This window comes from Apis laboriosa, unplaced genomic scaffold, assembly GCF_014066325.1.
Source record: "Apis laboriosa isolate Shangri-la unplaced genomic scaffold, ASM1406632v1 scaffold21_cov150, whole genome shotgun sequence".
In the NCBI taxonomy this organism is placed as follows: domain Eukaryota; kingdom Metazoa; phylum Arthropoda; class Insecta; order Hymenoptera; family Apidae; genus Apis; species Apis laboriosa.
In genome coordinates this window covers 569,235-594,178 of record NW_025222365.1, presented here as the reverse complement: position 1 = coordinate 594,178, position 24,944 = coordinate 569,235, and the positions used below count along the sequence as shown (strand labels likewise).

Here is a 24,944-nt window from a genome sequence, read left to right as displayed (position 1 = left end):
TATCGTTGCAAAGTGTAATTTTCAACTCGAAATTTGTATTCATATGGTGGAAGGAGATTTCATACAGATCTCGTTAATTATCCGCGATATTTACCAATATTTTCTACGAGATTGTGTTCTCATCCCTCGTTTCCATGAATATTTATCAGAGATTTAATTACCGAACCGTGAGTCGTGTCGATTAAACCGAGATCTTTAAGAGCCTCAAAAAATAAAACCTTCGTAAATTGCACGGTTCGATCTGTCAAAGAATCTGTCAAATTCTCATCGAAAGTTCATTGGGCATAACGAAAAAAAAAAAAAAAAAAAATCATCTTGAGAGAAGATCACCGTTCTATTCAAAAGTGTCGTTTACTGCCATCTTTCGATCGTTTGTAGAATTCTTCCGAGAAAATAACTATATTTTATATATAACAATCGCCACGATACTCTGCCACCACCACACATCGATCGATCAAAAAATTAAAATCGTAAATTTCGAATATCTTGGAAAAATATTTTCCGTAAAATTTCTTCAAATATCTGAAATTTCTATCTGAATGCATAGCAATTATTTCGTATTCGAAGCTAGAAAACCGTAATACAACGTAACATAACGTAACAACGAGAAACGAACTCGCGGCAATCGCGTAAGAGATAATTAAAATTCTGGAATTTTATCGCGAGCAAGAATTGTACTTTCGAGTGAATTTTTTTAGATACATTCCTGGAAGGAACTAGTTGCGCCAGTATTCGCCATTGTTCGCCAGAGTTCGTGCACCTGTTTCACGCGATCCGCTTGTTAGCCAAGGCAAGATCGCGATTCGTGTCTACCCGATCATTAATATCTTGTTAGCGCATCGAGGAGTCACCCTTCCTCTCTCGAGTTCGCCCATTGATCACGATGCGTTTCTCGGATATGTTGTCTCGAACAATAGCTTCAACAACTTCGAGAGACTTAAATTAATCCGTAATCGTACCATCACAATTGATTGAGTGAGTTTCTTTCGATCATTTAACGGAGTAACGATAATATAATAAAAAAAAAAAAAAAAAAAAAAAGAAAGAATTGAAAAGATAGAAGTAAGATAGATAATAAGTATATCCTTCAATCTTATCGATTTTTAAAAAAATTGTTTTACGATCGTGGATTTTAATTGGATTTTAATTGATACGTTTTATCCAATGTAGGAAGAATTTCTAAAGAAGAAGAATTCTCGATCACGCTTCGTAATAATAATAATAATAATAATGTGAATATCACGAATATCAAGAAAAATCTCGCGATCATCAACCTCAATCATATATCTGGAATCGAACGAAAGCGGTTTCCACGAATGTGCGTTCCGTTACACTTGCAAACGTGTAAGTCGATCCACTTTCAAAAGAGGATTAACAATTTTTTTTTTTTTCGGGATACGAGATAAATTACAACGTGTCGCATTTTTCTTCGTGAGAAAAAATAGTGAGAAATATTTGCTCGCGTCTCGATGATATCGAAAATTATTATTTTTTTTTTCTTTTTTTCGTTCGTGATGATTAGATTTTGAAACTTTCGAAAAAGAAAAGAAACGATGACGAAAGAGCGTTTTATCGTTCGATCGATTAGGAAAAGATCAACGTTATTAACGACGCTGCAACTTTTCGACGTTTCGCAACTTTCGAAGTACCTCTCCCCCCTCCCCCTCCCCCCTCTTCTGTCCGGATGCGGCTCTCGATGGCCGATGGAACTCGGAGGATATCATTAGGGAAACTATGTTTCGAACGACATCCTCTTATTTAGCCGAGATTACAGATTGCGCAGAGTTTCTTGTCCGCAAAAGGACACGCGTTTAAAGCAATTAAGATGTTGCGTTGATAAATGTAGGATTTATTGTGGGGTGAGTCAATATTAATTGCGTATTTGTTCGAAATTTATTACGATACGGGATGAAGGAAATCGTTCGAAATAAATATTTTTAAATCTTTAATTATCGTTGAAAGTTCTTCGTAATTGACTCTATCATAAGGTTTCCTTGAGTCGAGAGTTTGTATAATTTACAATACCAAATTTTTGCTCTTGTGTACTTTGGTTATTTCGAAATGATTTCAGTTTCAAATTTCGCATCATCTTCGATTCCTCGATCCAGTGATTAAGGATTAAATATATATATATATATAAAAATATATATACATCAAGATTCTCTATAAAATTTAAAAAAGAAAATATCTTAAAAATTACCATTCCGTAAATATTTTTACGAACAATTTAAAATCCTCCAATTTAAAAGGGATCATCACTCTAGGTTTTCAAGCGAGGAATAAAAATCTGTTCCCCTGTGTTAATACAGAGCGAAAGCCGAGAGGAAACAATAACGACGAGCGCGACAACTGTGACCTCGCAAAGCGCGAAGGGTGGGACCAAGACGAAGAAGAAGAAGATCGAGGGCGTCGCCGGTAATGATGCCTCGCCCAATCTCACTCCCCGCACAAAGAAGACCAAAAAGAGCAAGAAGAACGAGCTCGAGAAGGAAAATATTTCTGTGGTAAGTGAAACACATTGTGCATATAGTGTCCCCTAATTTTTCACAGCATCCTATGTTTCTCGTGAGATATATATACAGGGTGTTGATATATTCCTTTGGAAGCTCTGGATTCCAGGGACCAAAAGCACGAAATTTGATAAAAGATTATAAGTCATCGAGACGATCGCAAATAATCCATCCTTGTTAGAAAAAAATAAATTAATTCTAGATGCTTACAATACAATTTTTTAATTTCGTTTTAAAATTAAAAAAACGCACGAAGATAAGATAAGATAAAAGTGGACTTAGATTGCTCGTAACTCGATAAATAAATAAATCTCGAGCAAGATTGTCGATTCGACTTGTATCAGCTTTCGTGTTTATTTCGATCCTCCAATCGATGTGTCAATAACCCTGTACAGTGGATTCGCTTCTTCCACGGGAAGAATGAAAAAAATCGGATGTTCGAATCCGGAATCGAGGAATTCTCTACATGGATTTGATATAAATACACGCGAACCGTTATGAACCGCGTTCATAACAACGGTGTCAAAACAAGAACCACGTTCGGCCTAGATGATGGCCCGGTCGCGAAAACCGGAAATCCCCGTTTAATCCTTATTTGCATGCGAGCAATACGAGTTTCCAGGCTTTTCACCTTAATTGACGCTCCGTTTACGTTTGTCGAATCGTTGTTGCGCGCCGAGTCGTTTTCAATTCTCTCGATTTCTATCGTCTTTGCGAGAAGAATGAGATTCCGAGAGAAGGAGGAAACTTCTTTTTTCGGGCATCCCGTGAGAATTTCGCTCGTCGGGGCCGAGGGAAGAGGCCGAGACTCTTTCTTTCCCACGAGTTTCCGCGATCCGAATCCCCGATTCCGGTTCGTCCAGCGGGGGGGAACTTTTCCACCCCGAATCGAAAAAGATCCAAAAACGTCGTCTTGGACGAGGCTCCTCGAACAATCTTCGCCGAACGAAAAGTTTTCCCCCTCGAAAGGAAAAACTCTTCTCGAAAAGACTTGCCAAGATACTCGAAGTTTCGCTTTTACCTCGCTTTGTCACGGTATTTTTCCTAGGGGAAATTGCTCTCTCTAATCCTCGCATCTGTTAAATTTGTATGAATAATTTTCCAACTAATAAAATTCCGAAGAATCGACAAATAACAAATAGCATCCAGATCTAATTTCTAATATCATATTATCGCGTGAAACGAATAATTTGAACTTGATTGGAATACAGAAAGTGGTACACGTAATACTAATATAAAATGCCCAAAAGGGGAGAGAAGGGAAATAGCCCGAAATTAATCCCACGTGTATAACCGAAACGAAACCGTGTGCATAAAGCGGTGTTGCATGCTACAGTGTGCGCGTGTTTGTCTGTTTGTCAGAACTCTAACTTGCAAGGGACGAGCATGCACCCTGGTCCCCGGCAGATGAACTCGGAAACCCTTGATTTCTCGGACGAGGACGATCTGTCGAACGTGAACGTGAAATCTCTGGTAAGTTTCCCCCCTGGCCGGAAACGTGCGAGATATTTGCGCGCGAATAATATTCGAATTGGCCAGCGATCGGTTTCGGGTTGCGCAGCCGGGTTGCCTCGTCGCAAGGGGCACGCGAGTGTAACGTCGAGCAGGCTCGCCACGTGGCTCGCGTGGCCTCTCCTGTTCACGCTCGACCGACCGAGCAAGGAATTCTACACTCGCGTGCAGACGATTTTCATTTTTCTTTTCTTTTTTTTTCTCTTCTTTTCTTCTCTTTTCCCTCTTTCTTCGTTCGTCTTCGCGGCTCGATCGTTCGAGCGGTAAAGAAAAAGCGGTAAACGTGATACCGTTTCCGATCCTTTCGTATTCTTAAATAACCAAGTGTAAAAGTTTACGCAATTCGGTCGAAAAAGTTTCGAAACGGAAAAATGTTTGTCCGATATCTATCTGATCCGTGATTAGAATAAATATTAAAAAAGAAAAAAAGTATCGAATTGAGTCACGGGTTATGAGTAAGAAAATTAGATCGTTAATTGGAAGAATAATTAATAGAAGAGGATAACGAAGAATGTGAATCATTGCTCGATCCCATTGTGTTGTTCACCGGCTCTATTAAGAGTCGCGTGATCGATCTTGCGTAAATTTGACGATAAACTCGTAAGTTGATCAACTCTGGATAGTCCACGTGTTCGAGACAAAGACGCGTAAAAGAATTGGCGGTGAAGTAGCTGATTAATATTCCCTGTGTTATTTAATTTACCACACGTTTAAAATTACTCACTCCATGTGTATATGCATGCGTACATATCGATCGTAATACTCGCTCACGAGAGTGATACGATTTTCCATCCAACGATAATAGTAGTAAAATCAGATTGAAATAGCCCGGTAGTAGATTTATGAATCACCGTACAATCGCATGTGGATTAGCTTTGTATTGTACCCTGTGCATTGTATTTTGTGCATGCAGACTCAGAATTATGTATCGGAGGCGACGCGAAACGAGCAAGATCGATGCACGAAGGAAAAGATCGCGACAGGCGTGTCGATCAAACAGTTGGTAAGTAATTAATGAGAATAAAGAAGAAAATGCTATTATAATTAAAAAAAAAAAAGAAAACGTATAATTTTTCGTACGTAATAATCCTTCAATTTAATCTTATCTTTTATCGTTTATAAATTAATTTACTTAATTTATTTACTTGTTGTTTTCTTTCGTCATCTTTTGTAACGAGAGAGAGCTCTGAAAAACCGCTTAAATGGCTGTCCAATTACACTTTGTCAGTTGTATTTTGTCACTAACAGTGTCGTAGTTTTGGCGACATCTCGAACATGAGCGACGGCGATCAGACGGCATATGGGAAAACGAATCACACGATGGACACCGAGGAGGTATTGTATCATTACATCATCTCACTTCCCTTTTCGCAAAGATTATTATTTTTTTCTTTTTTCTTTCATTTTTCTTTTATTTCGAGCGAAATTATTAGTTTCTTTTTTTTTTTTTTTTCATTCGAGAAGCTTTTTAACTCTCGAACGACCCTCGACGAGTGGATTTTTTAATTATCTGAAAAAAAGAAAAGAAATTCGTATGTCACTCGTCACGTTTCCCCCTCTTTGTTCACTTCTGATGGAATGATTAGGAGGGAAGCTTGAACCAAATAAAATAATTTGAAAAGATGATTCGTGATATAGAAGATCGATATTTTCGTCGAGGGTTGACGAGAACGATTGACAAACGCGATTTTGACGATAAATTCTCGTAAAAAAAAAAATATATATATATATTTCTTCCAGTCGTTTTCTTTTTTTATTTTCTATTTTATTTTTTTTTTTTTTTATCTTTATCGATCGAAAAAGTAGTTGAATCGATCGAATCGTTCGAAAGATGGACGACTTCTCGAGCGTAATTAGAATCGCGAGCATGTTGCTCGATGTTTCGTGGTATCGACATAGGAATGAGAGCCCTATTAACAGTTATTACTGCATGAGCTACTTCGAACTTCCGTTATTTCGCTTCGCGATGTGTGGCAATAGGATTAACCTACGACGGCAAACAAATAATTTACCCCAATTATCGTAACAGCATTACTAATCATAACGAGCTTTGCGAAATTGTTTGAACCACTCTCCGCTTTGCTACAATGAATTTTGCAGCAAAACATTGTGGAACAGAGTCGAGGAAAAGAGATGAAACTCGTTCGTTCAATTTTCGAAAAAGTTCGCAAAGCTCGTAAGCTATTAATCGCGAGATTCCGCAAAATCTGTTGCCGCTAATCTGAATTCCCATTGACGCTCCCATTGACGATCGTAGAAAGCAAGGTCGCTGGGTGATCTGAGAGTATGCGAGAAGGGTTACTCGAAGTTCGCCAAAGACGCTCTCGTCTTCACCGGGGTGTCGGTCAAGGCCCTCGTAAGTACCCTATACCACAGTGAACCTGTTGGACGACATCGAAGACAGTTGGAATATCTTCGTCGATCTCGAAAAAAAAAAAAACAGAATGATATAAAATACGATAGTAGTCGATTTCGAAAATATGATTGGTGACGTTCCGTGAAAAATTGCAAATCAATTGGGTGGATAACATAGCTGTTTCGCTGTGTATAATTATTACATAAATTAAAACGTGCGAATAAATATTCTCCCTCCTATTGAGAATACTTTTCGAAGCAATTGTTGCAAATCGGATGAAAATTGGGGATTCTCTCGCGAATTTGGACGCGAGCAACGATTCGAGGACGGCATTCGACGCGTTGTCATGGGTGAATACAACGCGTTTTGCCATCGAGTCAGTCGAGCCGCGAATGCTGTCTCTCCATTTAAGGGAGGGCCGGCTTTGATAATAACCTACTACTACTCATTTGCCCCACTTTGCGCCGCGACGATGGCCGAGAATCGAGGCCTTGCGAGTTTTTCGCCGTGTGTAACCGCCGTTTATCGATTATCCGGTTACGGATTTCGAGTACGGGTGACATAATTCCTCGCCACGGCGCAGTGAAATCGGTCACAACTTTAAATTCGTGCCGCCTTATCTTCGAACGGGGGCACAACCGGGCTACCGGATTTTTCCCTTTTCCCATTTCTAACACCTTTTTCTTCTCTTTCTCTCTGTCTCTCCCTTTCTCTTTTTTTTCCATAAGTAATTCGCTTCGCGTGTAGAGACACTATTTATCGGTCGGCGAACTTCGAAATTTCAATTTGCATAGATCGAGAATGGATGGAAAGACTGGTTTGAGCGCGTATCGGCGTCGCGTCGAAGAGAGAGAGCACCGGGGCCACGCGGGTTCCGTGCCAAAAGGAAAGGCTATTCGAAGCTTGAGAAACAATTCCAGCTGTCTTTGTGGCTCGCCCCCTCTTCTCTCTATCTCTCTCTTTCTTCGTCCTCTTTTCTTTTTTTTTCTTTTTCTTTTTCTTTTTTTTTTTTCTCTCCGGCGATGCAGCGGTTGGCAGAAGATTTTTGTATCGATTGGCGACCGACAAACCTTTTACGGTACCTCTCCTCTCTCTCCCTCCTCCTGACCATCGCTATGTTCCTCTCTCTCTCTCTGTTTGCTTATCGGTTAACGATTCCCTTCCACGCCGTGGAAATTCAGTTGGAAGAAGCAAGGAACATCGCGATTTGCTCTGTGAACCGGGTCGGTCTAATTCCCTCGGTCAACGCTTTTTCTTCGAGCCGAGAGAGAGAGAGAGAGAGAGAGAGAGAGAGAAGAGTCGGAAGAATGTGCGCGTTAAAACGCGGATCGATGTCGTCGATCTCTTCTTATCACAATTCTCAATATTTTACAAACGTTTCGAACGTTTGAACGCCTATTTTCTTTCGCGATCGAAAAAAGAAACGTATCGTAAACTGTTGTTGACAGCAATTGAGCACGTAATATCGATTATTCATATATTTTCCTCTCGAGTCGTGAGTTTAAAAAAAAAACAAATAAATCCGAATAAATACAATTTTGAATGAATTTTTACCGAATAGTCGAAACAAACGTTTCCCTTTATCTTTTCCTTTTTTTTTTTTAAATCGCTCCTCTCAAAACAACGCCAACCGCTGAATCCGTCGAAAGTGTGAGAGAACGAAGGCGTATCGCTTCGAATATTTATCACACGACACTAACCCGCAGCCCGTGCTGTTTCTTTCTTTTTTGTTCGATGCCTACCCCGGAATGCATGAAAACCTTAATCGAAAACCTTGCGAAACCACGGCCTCGGGACAGAGGGCTTCCTACTGTAGTTTGGCAAACTTAACGAGCGAGGGTAATAAGGACAGGGATCGACCTAGGCTCGAGGTAAGAACAGAGATAACGATATGCGGTCGGGTTCGCACCAAGCTTCTATTATCTTGTACCCGCACTTGGGATACTCTCCTCCTACTCGTCGTATCATAGATTCTCTCGCCTTATGCTTCTCCTCTCCTGCATCCGCTTGTTCCATCCGATCGCTCGATAAAACAGGATTCGCTTTTTCCTTCCTTCGACTCTGCTCGATCGATCGCTGCTGATTCGTGGAACGAGATTCCCTTTTCAGATTTGCTCGAACCTTTTTTTTTTTTTTTCTTTTTTTTTTTTTCTTTCTTTCTTTCTTGTACTCCAAACTGTACTCCTTGCTCGAAGCAAGCTTCGAATATATCGCTTGTGATATACCACCGGACCCGATGTTTCGCTTTTCGAAATATATCGATATTTTTCAAGTTGCATTTTATCCGCTGTTTGGTAAAAGAATTTTTAAAAGAGTGTGCACGAGTCTTGAACGTGTCCTCGTATCACTGTGTGGCAAAAATGTTCACCGTGGGTTTTTCAATTTCGAAATTTTATTTTTTTCTTTTTTTTTTTTTTTTTTTCTACGGAGCAAAGAGTAAGAGAGATAATGGGGAACGGTACATACATTTTTCGCGAAGAACACGCTTTCGTTACGCTCACGCTGAACAAGCTTCAGGCTAGAATGAAACACGTGCCGTAATACACCACGAGATCATACGAGGTTTTCACCCCACGACGACAAGAAGAGGAGCGAAGCTTTCGAGCACTTCTCGTTTGACGCGTGCACTGTTTGTGTTTACAGAAGTCGAGCTTCAATAAATTCGACGCCCTCAGCAAGAAGACGGTGCTGCATGTGCGCTCGATCGATGCTGGCAAAGTGCAACAGCAGCTGAACGCCGTAAGCTTTCTCTTTCTCTCTCTTTACACATATATATATATATATATATATATTCCCTCTTTCTCTTCGAGATACTTTAAGATCGACGTAACTTAACCCTTCAGCCGCGGAGAACGCGTAAATAGCCTTTCTGTTTCGAGTTGTTCGCGCGGAATCGATCGTCCGGTTCTCCGTATCTCATAAACGAGAAGGAAACGACAAAGGCGCTTGCTCGTTCGAGAAGAAACGAACCCGGCTGAAGGATTGACCTTTGAAATTAAAAAAAAAAAAAAAAAAAAAAAGAATTATCGATATTCTCTTCAAAGTCTTCCTCGCAAGTAAAATTCTCAATAAGGAAAATTCAAATGTATGAAATCCAATGGGGAATTGGGAAAAAAAAACTCTTGTTACTTCGAACGATATTCGAATTACACTCTCGAAGAGTAATTGGGGGAAAAAAGAAAAGAGCAAAGGAACGTTAAAAGGGGAGGGGGGGGGGAGATAAAAAGGAGTAAATCGGTGGAGCAATAATGGGATTTGACGGCAGGTGGGTCAGAACGGCGACACGAACCCGAACTGCCGCAGCTGTGGCAAGGTCGTCTTCCAAATGGAACAGACAAAGGCCGAGGGTCTGGTCTGGCACAAGAATTGCTTCCGGTGCGTCCAGTGTAGCAAGCAGCTTAACGTGGACAATTACGAGAGCCACGAGAGCACGCTTTACTGTAAGCCACACTTCAAGGAACTCTTCCAACCGAAACCGGTTGAGGAGTCCGACCAGCCTGGTAAGTCGATCACACCCCACGGTTTACACTCTCCTCGCGATTCTTCGCAACTGTAGGCGGAACTCGCCTCGAAATAGACCTTACCTCCTACGTCTAATCTCCGCGAATCTTTCTGGTCGCTTTGATATCACCGCCTCTGCTGCGCAAACACCGATTCCGCGGTTTTCTTTATCCCCTGCCTTTTCTTTCTCTTCCGTCATACGTATTCACCTTCTTCTTCACGATATCATCATCGATCGTGAACTTTTAAAAGATTCGAAGGAAAAAAACATGGAAGAGATTTCGATTTAACTTTTATCCAATTTTCAACCCGTTCAATAGTACACGAATCGTATAGTAAGAATCTGGTAAAGCGTTATCATATAATTATAAAATACTTTTGCATCGAATTTCATTTTCTTTTTTCTTTTTTTAATATATATCAAAGTATCACGAATGAATCGACGAAAAGAAGGTTAGACTCTCGGAAAGGGGGACGCAGTTGTGGATGAAATAATCTGCGTAATCTGCCGATCGTTCGTACGGTCCCCCTCCTTTCGGTTCACTGAAATTACCGCCCTTCCCCTACCTGTCTATTATTCTCCCGTTCTTTCCTCCCCTCTATATAATTACACGTAAATGCAAAGAGATGGTTAATGCGACAAAGGGATGTCTTGTGAACTTCGTAGTGCGACCTCGAAAGCCGGAGCTGATCATACGGGAGAACGAGCCGAAAGAGTTGCCGCCCGATGTGGTCAGAGGTAATAGTTCTGACGGTGGTAGTGTGACCGATACGGCGGCCAATGGTCGTCCAAACGACGAAAAACATTTCTAACAGTTGCCTAACCGTTTGCAGAGTGCACCTTTTTTAATACCGCTGATTATCGTTTTTTAACAACGACACACGCATTATGTTATAGTTATCTTCCCTCGATGTGTTCCCTCGTCTTCTTTAATTTTATTTATTTCTTTTTTTTTTTCCTTTCTTTCTTTCCTTTTCATCTTTCCATTCCATAGAAGGTTGTTTGGTTGTTTGTCTAATTTTAATATCTTTACGATTATTAAGTAAGACGCTGTAACGTCGCTGTAGTGTGAGACAGAATCATCGTTGCATGACGACGCACACGTGACAATTTCGAGTCCGTCGGTGGCGTAATCATTACGTTAAGGTATTTAGCAGAGACTAACTAGTCGGACAAGTTGATTTTTCAACACCACGGACACGAGATTGTTCGATTCATTATTGTACAGGGTGTTAATATATTCGTGACATCTTTTGACAACATCTATATTCAAACGCAAAAATTTATATGCGAATATATCGAGAAATATCGAAAAATATATATATATACCACGAATTAATATTAACACCTTAGCCAAAAACCGACTAACTCGAAGCAGTTAAACCTCTTTAGAGCGATACTGAACGATTTTATCACAGCTTGGCTAGACTCCTGATCGCATTCATCGCAGCAACCAGAGTCGCCTATCGGCCCATTAAAAAATCATACATATATATATACATATAAGCGACCGGTGTGCCATCGAATCTACGATCTAAGCGCGTATATAATCGTGACACCCGTGTTCGACGAAGCGTTAAACTTTTGTTTAATATCCATTCGCAGCCTCAGACAAACCGGACCTGGGCCTCGAGGAGTTGTCGAGCCTGAACGTGAAGTCCCGGTTCCAAGTGTTCGAGAAGGCCGGCGCCGAGACTAACGAGATCGAAAGGTCGCCGTCGCAGATCGCCGTGAAGAGGTCCCCAAGTATCTTGAGCAAACTCGCCAAGTAAGCTCGTCCATCGTTTCGATTTACGTATCCGAACGCTTGGCCGATTCCTTCCCTCGCCCTCCCTCTCTCTCTCTCTCTCTCTCTCTCTCGTTTCCAACGGCCATATACGAACGTGGGTCGAGGAGACGAGGTTCTCAGCCGTGACACAGATTCGTTTCCACGACGATGGACACAACGAGGACTCTGTGGCTGCGTCGCTCTCGGTCCACGTTTTTCCTCGAACGCTGATTAATCTATTCGCGTCACGATCGAGATGAATGCACACTGTTCTCCGTTGTTATTGTTATTCGACGGGGAGACGGCTCGTAATAATAAAGCTTTAATCGTTCGATTTCTTTATTTCGACAATTTTGTTATTAAGTGAACAATTTTTCAAATCGTTCGAATACGAACAATAACGAATCGATTCGTATAGATTTTTAGGCGATAAGGCACAAATTAAGAACGAGGTAACGTTATTGGTGAAGCCAAGGATTGTAATTCGAAACGACGAGGAGAGGAACGATGGAGTCGTTGGCCGTTGAAAAATTTGCAAGCTAAGAAAATAGCTAGGGCGTTGACAACAACGATGAATTTGCAAACGCGCGCGGTGTCCATTCCGATCAGCGATTTCTCATCGTCGCGCTCATGTCGATGAGCGAGAGAGAGAGAGAGAGAGAGCAACAGAGGACGAATAATGCGCCGGCGTTGTCCGTGTGCCAAGCAATCAGAAATTCTAGCCAATGTTTGCGACTACTTTGCACATCTTTTTGTCCAGATTCCAGGCGAAAGGCATGGATATCGGAGTTGCGGACGAGTCGTTGAATGGGATCCCTTACGAAGAGTCGAGCGAGAGCGAGGAGGAGGAAGAGGCGGAGGAGACGGAGGGTGAGGACAGACATTTAATTCGAATCGAGATTTCCACGTATTTTTACGTACCCCTTTCGTCCGTGTTTCCACACAACCAAACTCTTTCTCTTTGTGCTCGATGGAACATTGGACGGTTTAAAAGCTACGGGATCATCACGTTTCTTTCTTCAATTTCTTCAATTCGAATACTCGTCATAAATGATTCTGTTTTCAATCTATGTTATATTTTCCTAGTAGAATAATTTACCATTCTTCTTATTATCTTATTAAGATCGTAAAATCGCAAGAATGTCACACTCTCCTAATAGAATAATTTTAGAATCCTTTTATCTTAAGTATCTTTGATACGCAAGGTTTGATATAAATTAAATTAAATTAAAAAAATCTGTCGCGGCAAATGTAAAGTCGTGATGAAAGAATGCAAACTCGCTCATATATCGACTTGATTTAACTTCCCGTTAGACGAAAATTGCCCCGTTTCTTAATTAACGAATAAAATTTCAAATTTTTCTATTTAAAACTCGAACTCCCTTCCACTCCAATTTTCATTATAAAACTACTATGCACAAGTAAACAAAGAGTGATCCCATTCGCAAAATACGAAGTAACAAATAAAATCTGATCCTTTGTTTACGATCTATTCTCCATTTTACAGAGGTGGACAGCGAGATCGTGAAGGCGAAACGCGCGACCCGCGAGCGACCGATCAGCTTCACGAAAATGGACGACATAAAGAATCGTTGGGAGACGACCAGCCAGCAGGGGAGACGGGAGGTTCAACGGGAGGCCAGGAAGGAGGAGATAGCTGGAATTCGTTCGAGATTGTTCATGGTAATATCGCGCTCGTTTTCGAGCTCGTTGGACCGTCACGCGTTTCCGCGTTTTTCTTTCTTTCTTTCTTTCTTCTTCTTCTTCTTCTTCTTTTTTTCTTTTTCTCGAGGAAGGATCGAACGTTTCTAAATCGTTGGCGAAGTAGGTCCGGGGTAATGGCATCGAGCTCGCGTTGCACGCTCGTCAGACGCGGAAAAAAGTTGGAGCGAAGGAAAATGTAGCGCGTTCTCTCCTCAGAACGCAGTTTAACGAGGCGGCGGACGCGATTATTGCGCGGAGGATGGAGCACGATGCGATCGATTCGATCGGTGAACCTTTGTGGATCCGTTATTTTAAGAAGAAAAAAGTACGAAGTATTTTTCCGTCTGATGGATCGATCCAAAAAAAATATTAATCTGTCCGATAAGTTTACTTAAAATTCACTTTTTTTTTCTCGCAATGACGTCTTTCTAATCACGATACCTTTTATTATTAATCGCGAATCTGTGTTTTTAAAGTGTGTTTAAAGGAAAAGTTGTTTAAAAATGTTACGCGAGGAAACGAAAAGAGAAATTTCTAGTTCGAAAGATGTTGGAAGTTATTCAATATAAAAAAAAAAAAAAAAAACTATTCTTTCGTAACGAGATAAATAAGAAAACTGATCGATACCGCGTATATCATCTTCTTATACCGAACAACAACATTTAAAAGAACAACGCATTTTTTTTTTTTTTTTTTTCCTTCCACAAAAGATACGTTTCACTCGTAGTATCGAAAGATAAAACCTACACTGGTGCGCGTAATAAATGAAATAATAAAAATTGGCGGATAATAAAGCGATCTTTTGTAATCAGAGAACGGCCAACATTATTATTATTATTATTATTATTATTATTATTATTATTATTATTATTACGACCCAATACTTTCCTACTCTACTCTACGGACTTATCGCATCATCCTCGAACGAGGATGGACGGATCCCCCCTCTCTCTCTCTCTCTCTCTCTCTTTCGAATCGAAGATCAAAGAAGCGTTTTCGCTTCTATAACTATAACTGAAACGGAGCTAAGGCTGGAGCGTAGATCTCTCTTTTCCTCTATCTCTCTCTATCTCGGTTGCAGGGCAAACAGGGTAAAATGAAGGAGATGTATCAGCAAGCGGTAGCCGGAAGCGAGCGCGTGACGAAGATCAATGCGGCGGAGGAGATCCAACACTCGACCCACGCTCGTTCCATCAAAGAGAGATTCGAACGTGGCGAGCCCATAGCCGCGTCCGACGACGAGACCGACAGCAAACCGAAACCGGAGAAGGCTGACGAGGAAGTGATCGCAGCAGGTGCATTTTACATCCCGGTTACGAGCAACGTATACGCATACACGTATACATATATACATACATACATACATACATACATACATATATATATATATATATATACATATATATTTAGAACCCGTTAAATGTAATTAGCCGCGTTGGATCGTTGGTCGAAAACTGGCAGCGGCCGCCGCTCAATTTGCTACCATGTGAGCCAACCAGTGATCGTGGTTACTCAGAGAGTGGCGGCTCTTAAGATAGATGTTGTAGCCGTAGGTTATAAGTGGAGTGAAGCCGGCTCTAGGCCGGCCCCCCTCCTTCGCCCCGTTGTATTTGCTCTTGTTAGCTCCGACCGATACTTTCGAAAATATACGGGATAAATGGATCGATCCGATCATTGTCGTGCGCAGGGATCAGCAGGAAGTCTCGGTCGCTCTTCCTGGAACTGGACGCGACCGCAGCCAAAACTGGAAGACCGGTCACCCCTGTGAACCCGAAGACACCGGCCGAACAATCGCGACGCGCCAGAGACGTAAGTTTCCTCTTTTTTTTTTTTTAATCTTTTCGTCTACCTTTTCGCGCGTGGTTCGATTAATTCCTTTCTTTTTCTCTTATGGGATAATTATTATAATATTTGAAGCTTTGGTTTAAAAAACACGTCTTGAAGGGTTTCAGATCTTCGCGCTTTTGAGAGAATAAGGTTTGACGATTAACCTTTGCGGGACGTTAAATATTATTAGTGGATATTATTAGTTATGAGAACGTTTCGATTAATCTTTGGTGGGGCACGCATAAATTAACCTTTGCAGAGGTTTAAAAAATGTTGAGTCGTCCATTGAGGGTTAATCGAATCGAGAGACGCGCGAATTTTGAACTTCGTGACCGATTATTAAATTAATCGTTTGAAATTCGTGTGGAACGAAGGCATTCATGGGACGGCAAGTCTCAGATGACGTGGTGCGAAGCTCGGACACCACCGAGGAGGTTCAGGTCGAGACCTCGGACATTTCGAATAAGTTCAAATTTTTCGAGTCGTACAAGGAGCCGGAGAAACAGCGGAAGCAGTTCCGAATTACCCCTCCGCGCGACGGTCAAGTCAAGGTTCGAGGATTTTTCCCGAGTGCGCATTTTTGTCGATTGACGTCCTTTGATTGAAATTCATCCCCCGTTAATTAATAATTTTTCTAACTAAAGCGTGGTGGTTTTTTTTTTTTTTTCCTTCTTTTATTCACAGACTAATTTCCCCTTACGTAGCAGACGTAACAGTTTTTTTGCTCGTGTAACAGCATGGATATCTTCCCGCATCGCACAAAATTCCTCTTGCACGAACCGATTTATCGAACGATTCGATCAACCAGATTTTCCCCCGAATTCGAACTCGTCGAATTCGCTCCGAATATATGAATCATCCGTATTGAAAAAAAAAAAAAAAAGAAAGAAAGATAAGAATTATCCGAAACTCCGCCCACGCAATTCCAGAGAGAAAGAAATACTCGATTCTTTCCTCGATCCTCGTCCATAGTTGCGATAGTTATCGATCGTTGGTCGAGAGGATTAACGATCGGATAAAAGGGAGCACGGCGAAGGAAGGCCCGTCGTGAAAGCTGGTCGATCGTAGGCCGCGAAGAGCCGCCGCGGCACTCGATTCAACCGCTGTCCTTGAACCCCCTCGAGTGGTCAGCAGCCATACTTTTACCGTTAGTATTCCTACATCCTTCCATTCGTGAAGAGAGGAGAAGAGAGGACGGTGCAGAGGCGAGCACACACCACCGTGTGGCCCTCCCAGTAACTCACGAAGGGGGAACACAGTAAGAGCCGTGCGTCCTCCTCGTGTGAACGGCATAGCAACCGCCGACACGCCGCTGCCAGTTCGGTGTTTGCCGGGGCCAACGAAACAAAAGGCTCCCTCGTGCGCGTCTCTCTCTCTCTCTTTCTCTTTTTTCCCTCCTTTTCTCTCTCTCTTTCCTCGCCTCATCGCTCGATTTCCCATTTTTTTTCTTTTTCTTTTTTTTCCTCTTCTTCTTCTTCTTCTTCTTCTACTTTTTCCTCGTCTTTTTCTTTTTCGTTTTCGTTCTCTCTATCCTTTGCTCCCAAGGAAACTTGCGTTACGCCTCTTCTCGCCTACGTTTTTCCAACCATCGTCCTGCGATCCAAGGCCAACGAAGATCGAAAAAGTGAGTAGGATAATCGCGTTATGTACGACGAACCGTTGAAATTATTCTCGTCCGGATCGCGGTAGGTCGAACGCAACGCTCGCTGATCCGCCTCTGTTGAACTCGCTTTTTACACGTCCAACGTTGTGTGCTCCTCGTCGAGGTCCAAGGCCGTCGTAAGAAAGTGAAGAACAGGAAGACCCGTGTACGTGCGTGATTCACTATCTCGTCGCTAATAGATATCCAAGAAATCCTCTTTCCCATTTCGATCGACGATTAAAAGAGAGAAGTGAGACCAAGTTTACGATTCGAAACGTTCTTTTCCTCGAAAAATCATGGAATGAAAAGTCGGGTCGCGAGTCTATGATTTAAGGTAAGGTAGTAACATCGCATTGGCAGTGTTCTGTGACCGATAGCGTGGAATATCGAAAAAAAAAAAAAAAGTATAGTAATCGGTGTAGAAAATTGGCCGCTTTCTCGTAACCGCTTCTTCAAAGTAACGGTACAAGTATGTCGATACAGTTCGACAGTACGTGCAAACGCATATGTATAACGCTTTCTTTTCGACGAGAACTGATCGATCGATTCCGAAAGAAAAACCTTCTTTCCTTCCTTCTTTCTTTCTTTCTTTCTTTCTTTCTTTCTTTCTTTCTTTCTTCGACGAATCGCTTCCATCTCGACCTCCAAAAAGAATCTTAAAATTAGACTGTTTTTAAAAAAAAAAGATTTAACCTCGTATTTATTCTTCCTCCGTGTCCGATAAAAATTTCTTCCTTAATAATTGCCTCGTCGTTATATCGTGCCGCGATAATAAACGAACGGAACGAAAGGTGAGATGAATCGCCTCCTTCTCCAACACTCTCGGTCTCTTTTTTTCAAAACGAAGTTGGCGGGGGAAACGCGATTAATAAAGATTGTTCGCGGGCAACTCGAACTAATTAGCTTTCTCTCCCAACTTATAAATCCCTCGAAACCGCGTTTGTTTTCGACCGGAGTGTAACAGCCGTTCACGTAGATACACGTAGTTTTCCTCTCTCTCTCTCTCTCTCTGCTTCCCTTCTCTCCCGTTCCACTCTCCGCCCGGTGGGACGCGCCTCGCCCCGGGTAATATCTGGTGGAGAGGCGCGTAGAGGAACGGGCGATTCTGCATTGTCATCGCGTCTTCGCCGCTCGCAAAACACCGCGCGTTCGAGCTGACTCAGAACTCGGTTCGCGGAAAACAACGTCCCCCTTTTTCATCCGATTTCCTGTCCACAATCCCCGTGTTCAAGCGTGTTCGAACGTTCGATGACGACACAGACGGAAGCTTCTTTTCCTCCGATTTTAAAAGCTTGAAGAATTAGAACGACGCGTTCTAAGAAAGAGATAAGAAGAAGAAGAAGAAGAAGGAGAAGGAGATTTGATCCAAGTTGCTTTCTCGACAGATGGACTCCCCTGAGCGCGAGATATACCGCGATCCAGACGTGGTGAGAGCCGACGACAGGGTGAACGAGGTGGTGCACACGGACACAGCGAGAAAGATGCTCTCGATCTTCCGGCAAATGGAGGAGAACGCGTGCAAGAAGGAATTGCCGAACGGGCCGAAACCTTTGAAACGCTTCACGCCGCCCCCGGAGGACAAATACGCGAAGGCGACCGCGTCGGACTCCGAGGAGGACGAGGACGAGGACGGCGAGGAGTCGGAAGGCGAGGACAGCGGCGAGGAAAGGGATCCTAACTACGTGCGAGCTTCCGATAAGGTGAGTACGCGCGCGCGCATACACACACACAGAGACACGCATATACACGCTCGCGACGCGTCTTCATTGTTCTCCATCGCAATAAATGGTGCCGTTTATTAACATCGAGTGAAGGCATCCTCGAGATTCCTCCTGCCGTTATGAATATGCACAATGAAAATTGCCGGGAAGATTGCTCAAGTGAGCCGATGGAGACACGGATATGCAGATGATACGACACCTGTCGCTGCGCAACATGCCTAGGACAATGTGAAATTACAATAGGAATATCCATAAAATCCATCGGGAGAATATATTATTATCTTAAATATCTTTCTTTCTGTTTCTCTTCTTTTCTGTTGTAGATTTTTCCTTTTTCTTTTTCTTCTCTTTTTTTTTTTTTTTTTTCTTTTCGAAAGAGTGAAGTCATAGGTTTTAGACGGAATAATTTATAATAATCTCCTTGGAAATGATTTTCGGTTTGTCCATCCTGACTCCTTTCGGAGTCTGCTGATGTTGCAAAATGATTGCACTTAACGTCTCGAAACGAACGAATCCCAATGAACGCAAGAAACGAACGCCCAATTCCGTAAATGGAAGCCCGTGGAAATTATCGAAACGTGTATTTCAGGTTGAGGACGAGTTTTTGAAGCAAGCGCAGAACGCGGCCCGCGCAAAAACCTTGTGCGCGAAATTCGAACACTGGGAGGAGACGGATGGGAAAACGACGACGAGCAATCAGCACATCGCCGAGATGGAAATCGCTCAAAATTCGTCCGGGGAACAGCTGAGCATAGAGTCTGCGAGCAGTCTGAGAGCCCGTTTCGAGTCCCTCGGCTCGCAAACGAACGAATCGCCGCGCACACCTAAGGTCAAAGTCAATCGATTCGTGGTGAGTAGTACTCTTTCGTAGGAACCACTCTTCGTTCACCACCCCATTCATTCCTTCCACCAGCGGCTCATTGATCCGACGCCGAGAGCTCTGCAATCATTTTTTCCCTTTCTTGCAATTCACTCTTCTGGGTGTCGAAAACGATTTGATTGAACCAATCGCACTGCATACGACTTTTATTTATTTATTTATTTATTTATTTATTTATTTATTCGTTCATCTCTTCTCTGCGTAATCTTGTTGTGATTTATTCATATATTTATTCTTTTTTTTTTTTTTTTTTTTTTGGTGTGAAGCATGGTGTGTCTTGATAATCGTTGTTTAACCTGCTGCCCAATTTTGTATAGATAATATTTTTCTTTTTTTTTTCCTTACAAATGTATGCGTAAAAGTGTGTGCTTCCCCCCCCCCCCCCTTTGATTCAAAGCACGATTTACCTGTTCTGCGATTATTCTCTTTTTTTTTTTTTTATGTTTAGTTGCTGCGACATTTTAATTTTGTTTTTGTCTCACACGACGAATATCTTTGTAATGAATATCGTTATGTAATGTAACAACACGTACGTTCAACGAATCTTTTTATATTCGTATAACGAACAAATATAGAGATTGCTTTTCTTCCCTGAATATATATATATTCTTCCAAGATGCTCGATTTGATTCTTTGAACGCACGATAAGCCACGAAAAATTTTCAGTTTACGTTTATCAGTAGCTGTACTAACGCGGAAACCACTGACTTAAAAATTCACTGTACTTAAAAGAGGAAACAAAGAAAAATTGGACCTCGATACACCAGTCGAAAATATCACCAGATAACCAATGTAATCTTTCAAAGTAATGGTAACCACACTAAACAAACTCCACACAGCATGACTAGTTAGCGTGATGACATGTGAACACGTGTGCCGTGTACTTTTTTTTTTTTTTCTCTCTCTTGATCTTGAGATTGCCGCCTGCAAAAATCTCTGTTGGCCCAGCTTTTCCTCCAATCCTCAGTGATCTAGCGATTGAACTATTCTCTGTTGAACGCGAGCAGTAAGGGGGCACCGGAAGTGGAGGATCGACGAGAGGCCCAAGAAGACGGACCGAGGAGGGCCTGACGAAGAGGAGCGAATAGAACGTTAGAGGATAACGAGCGAACGAGCACAAATGCGCACACACACATGAACACAAACACAAATACACGCATACACACACATACATACATGCAACGAAGAATATACGAGTATATACAATTATATTCGTTGGAGACTTGCGCTTGGAGAGGAGCAACAACCGGCGGCTTCGTTGTCCGGGATCATTGTGCGGTTTTTACGTTTTTTTTAGAAGTCTTTTTCTAACAAAAGCGTTTCTTTTTTAGTGAAACTAGCGTAGATTGTATGATATTGTACCGTACACCGAACGCGAGGGTCGACGAACGAGAGATAACGAGATACGTCGAGCACTATGTGCATCCGAAAACCACGGTAGGCTCAATCCGAGCAAATTAAGCGGATCAATCGATGGAATTGAAACTCGTTGCAATACTTTAAGCATCGCCTGTCCCTGCCACTCTCTCTATCTACACTCTCGCAATTTAATCGAGCGCTCGACGTATCGACGATGAATCGACGATCGTTTCAACGCTCTCGCTAAATCGATAAATCATCATCCCCTCCCGCTTAGTGTTGTTGGCCGCCGAATTTTTTTCGAGTCGAAAAATTTGTATACACATTTTTAATACCTTTCAATGCGATATTATTATACGTTCGAATCGTGGAAACACGAGATGGACCGAGCCTCTTGAGGACGCAGCAGCAAGTAGATATTTGGAGATGGATATATTTTATCGCGTGCCAAATGGAGATTGGAGATACGTCACGTTTGTTACGCGCGTCGATGTACACATACACACACAAATAATTTGTACCATTGTGAAAATTACTTTGCGATAGGGTGCCAAATTGAGTTGAATAACTATCGATCGAATCTACTATCGTTGCGTGGATGAGACCAGATCGTCTCTTCGAACAAATTCGATTCTCTTTTTCTTCTTTTTTCCGAGTGCCAAGCTCGAAGGCGAAAAGTCGAGAAGAAAGACAGACGAAAAGCTTAGAAAAGAGAATTGTACTGTAAGTAGTAGTGGTATGAGGCGTATATATCGTTTTTCGAGATGAAAAGAGTTGATTAAGATCGCGTCACAGTTTTGCGATAATCAAGGTCCAAGCTATAGACGTACTTAGGATCTTTTACGAGCTTTTTCGAACGCTTTACACGATTTCGAGTCTTTTTTACAGCATGTCGGACGATAGATCTAGATTGTCTATCCGTTAGAGACGATTAGAGAAGGAGAAGGCGAGCAAAAAGAAAAAAAAAAAAAAAGAAAACAATCGATTATCGTTGCCTGGAATGAATTTTCTCGTCGACACGTTCCAAAAAAAAAGAAAGAAAAAAAAAAAAAAAAGAAGAAATCGCAATACCATTTTTTACAAAGAGATAGATCTACATATTATATATACATTTATACAAGTTTATACGATAAAACGTTTAGTACGATCAATCGTTTGATGATCGAACGCTCTTAAAGGGTTCGCACACTAATACTGATAATAAAAGTTCGAAGAAGTCGGCGAAGAAGATTCAGAAAAACGAGATAATCCAGAGCGATATAAGGGAATCGAAGGGAGATTCATTGTCATTTATCGAGCTCCTCCTTGTCGCGTATAATCGGATCGGTGAATTGAACGCACGAAAAAACCATCGTTCCTTACCTACCTAGGGAATAAATATCGAGTCTCGAACGAACGTTATCATTTATTTTATATAATTTTTTGTATAATGTTCGATGAGCGGATGATACACGAGGGAATCGTAGCCTCGTTAAAGGGTTAGGCTTCCCCGCAATGGCATTCGAAGAGGAAGAAAAGAAGAGAGGGCGGATATATTTAATTCTTTCGTCATTGCCAAACGCGGATGCACAGTACGCATCCATATACGTATACATATGAATATAATATAATATTATTATATGTTTATCATAGAAGAACGACGTATATCGAATCCCTTTTTGATCTATTTAGATGAGCGCACCCGAAGGAGAAAGGAAGGAGAAAGAGAATCCTGAAATCGATTTCGATCGCGTTTGATTGTTGGATTATTTTGTTCGTTCTGAATGAAACGAATGAAAATGAATTTGAATCGATAATGGAAGGAAGATGTCGAGACAAATTTTTTTCATTCTTTCTTTATATATATATATATATATATGTATGTCTAGAGACGCCATAGGAATTGCGACTAGAGAACGAAAAGGAAGAAAAGGGAATGAGAGGGAAAGAATTGGCGAATTGATAAAACGTCGAATCGAATTACAATTTCAGGATTCTCTTCTTTTCTGTATCGAGAATCGACAAGTTTTACGAAGGTGCAAGATTTTTAGAGGCATTAGTGACTTTTTTAATCAAAAATTATAGAGAGAACGAAATAGAAAAGGTGTGTGTGTGTGTATATGTGTATATATGTATATATACACACACACCTAAATTCTCTACACGACTTGGTATCTCTTTTCCTTCGTTGATGAAATCGATCAAGAAACACTTACTTCTCGACGATGGAATTTTTTCAGTGCAATAATTTTTTAAAGGTTGTCGAGACAATGTAAACGTACATACATACATATACGAGACATATTCGCGTGTTTGTTATTAATTCGGCGAGAGTTAAATGTTTATGTATGCGAGTAATTTAGTTGATCGATCGATCGCTTGATTTCACGGCCTACTATTGCGATTACTTTTCACGTAGACTTTCGTTGCGTCTTGGATTGTATAATTTTTAGCGACGTATGATATGACTTGTTATTTACCGTTTACCTTTCACGTGTAACAATTTATTACGACCATATTAAAAACGATAAATAAAAGGGCACATCCTGACGAAAATATATGAATGGTGTGAATTGTGTGGTAGAATAATTGGAAATGCGAAAGATACGAGAAGAAGCAGTGCAATATTATCCCCAATATTAGTTCTTTCAGTTTCATCTCATCAACAGAGAGAATTGGCCTTTGGAATTCTTTCAAAGATTTTTTTCTAAAAAAAAAAAAAAGAAAAGAAAAGGAAAAAAAAAGAAAAATAATAATAATAATAATCACACGCACATTCATCTCTTCTCCTTATCGACCCATCACTTTTTTTTCATCCAGCACTTTTTTATTTCACTTATTTTGCTTTCTTCCAATCTAAAATCGACGCAGGAGATTCAGGCGAGCTGCGCGGACGTGTGCGAGAGCTGCGAAAAGAAAGTGTACCCCCTAGAAAAGGTGGAGACAAATAACAAAATATTTCACAAACAGTGCTTCCGGTGTCTGCAGTGCAATTGCGTGTTAAGGTAACGTTACAATCTTCCCTGAGACTTTATCTCTCTGTTTTTTTTCTTCTTCTTCTTCCTCGTAACAGACCATATTCCCCCTCTTTTTTCTCTTTTCTTTTCTTTTCCTGCAGCACCAACCGATACAAAATCTATAAATAGAACAATCAAATAAACGATGGTTTTTTTTTTTTCCAAACAGGATGGACACGTTCACCTTAAATAATGGTAAACTCTACTGCATCCCACATTTCAAACAACTGTTCATCACACGAGGTAATTACGATGAAGGTTTCGGCGTGGATCCACACAAGAATAAATGGACGACCAGCTCGAGCAATCCGACGAGTCCATCGCCGATCGCAGTATCGAATGGCGATCTCTGATTTTGCGAGTTGTAATTAGGCGAAGAAGAAGAAAGGAAAAAGAAAGAATGAAACGTAAAAGCCTTGGAAGGCTGTAATGTCGAATAAAGCCAGAATTGGTCAGGCATAGAAAAATCCATTGGATATTTTCAATTTTCCAAAGATGATTGCCAGGCCATTTGCGAATCGATCGATAAATCGTTTTAGCCTCCTCTCGACTTATGCGACTGATCGTGCGTTGATTATGATATTTTAATCGACAAGAATCGCGACGAGGATTTTAAGACGTTCCACGTCCTCCCTATTCCTTGCTCTGTCATTTTAAGTATTTTATTTTTTAGACTTCTAGATCCCTATTGCCAATGCCCTATTATAAATTCCGCTTAAATATTTGTTACATTTATTATTATTAATATTAATATTATTATTATTATTATTATTATTATTATTATTATTAATATTAATATTATTATTTTTTACTTCTATAACTTTTGGTATTATTTTATTATATATGTTGTATAATACAGAATTTCATTGCGCTTTATAATACATATTGTGTCATCCATTCATTTACCTCTTTTTAAACAGACTATTGGAATTGTTAGTTAACAATTTCTTTTTTCTGAAAAGAAATAAGCAAACTCATGAAAATATATATGTTTAAATTAAACAGCATCGATATAAAAGATGCAAATTATTGAAAAGAAATAAAGAATATTAACTTTTGAGTAATTTTAAAAATAACATACCAAATGTAAAGTCGAGAAATCCTTTCCTGAGATTTAAAACTGAAGATCCTTAAAAGATCAGTAGTAATCAGATATTTTAACTACTT

At 40.9% G+C, this 24,944-nt stretch overlaps 2 protein-coding genes across 14 annotated transcripts in view; one reads left to right on the top strand and one right to left on the bottom strand.

The window, feature by feature from the left end:
* LOC122712943 (xin actin-binding repeat-containing protein 2) overlaps nt 1–24,701 on the top strand; it is a 65,108-nt gene extending 40,407 nt beyond the window's left edge. Inside the window, exons 3-21 of one of the 11 annotated variants that reach the window (XM_043932985.1) lie at nt 2,310–2,504; nt 3,873–3,983; nt 4,936–5,025; nt 5,271–5,357; nt 6,280–6,378; nt 8,178–8,249; nt 9,022–9,117; nt 9,644–9,878; nt 10,547–10,618; nt 11,486–11,648; nt 12,409–12,518; nt 13,156–13,331; nt 14,434–14,647; nt 15,040–15,161; nt 15,554–15,730; nt 18,207–18,521; nt 19,132–19,392; nt 23,632–23,765; nt 23,947–24,701. In XM_043932985.1, coding sequence (XP_043788920.1) covers nt 2,310–2,504; nt 3,873–3,983; nt 4,936–5,025; nt 5,271–5,357; nt 6,280–6,378; nt 8,178–8,249; nt 9,022–9,117; nt 9,644–9,878; nt 10,547–10,618; nt 11,486–11,648; nt 12,409–12,518; nt 13,156–13,331; nt 14,434–14,647; nt 15,040–15,161; nt 15,554–15,730; nt 18,207–18,521; nt 19,132–19,392; nt 23,632–23,765; nt 23,947–24,130 — 2,913 coding nt within the window. In that variant the 3' untranslated portion in view covers nt 24,131–24,701. Of the gene's footprint in view, nt 1–2,309; nt 2,505–3,872; nt 3,984–4,935; nt 5,026–5,270; nt 5,358–6,279; nt 6,379–8,177; nt 8,250–9,021; nt 9,118–9,643; nt 9,879–10,546; nt 10,619–11,485; nt 11,649–12,408; nt 12,519–13,155; nt 13,332–14,433; nt 14,648–15,039; nt 15,162–15,553; nt 15,731–18,206; nt 18,522–19,131; nt 19,393–20,429; nt 23,317–23,631; nt 23,766–23,946 lie in introns of those variants that run through there. The other 10 variants (XM_043932986.1, XM_043932987.1, XM_043932992.1 and 7 more) reach the window with 10 other exon arrangements.
* Nucleotides 1–24,944, bottom strand: part of LOC122712944 (erythroid differentiation-related factor 1) — a 79,451-nt gene that overhangs the window by 51,242 nt on the left and 3,265 nt on the right. The window lies entirely within an intron of this gene.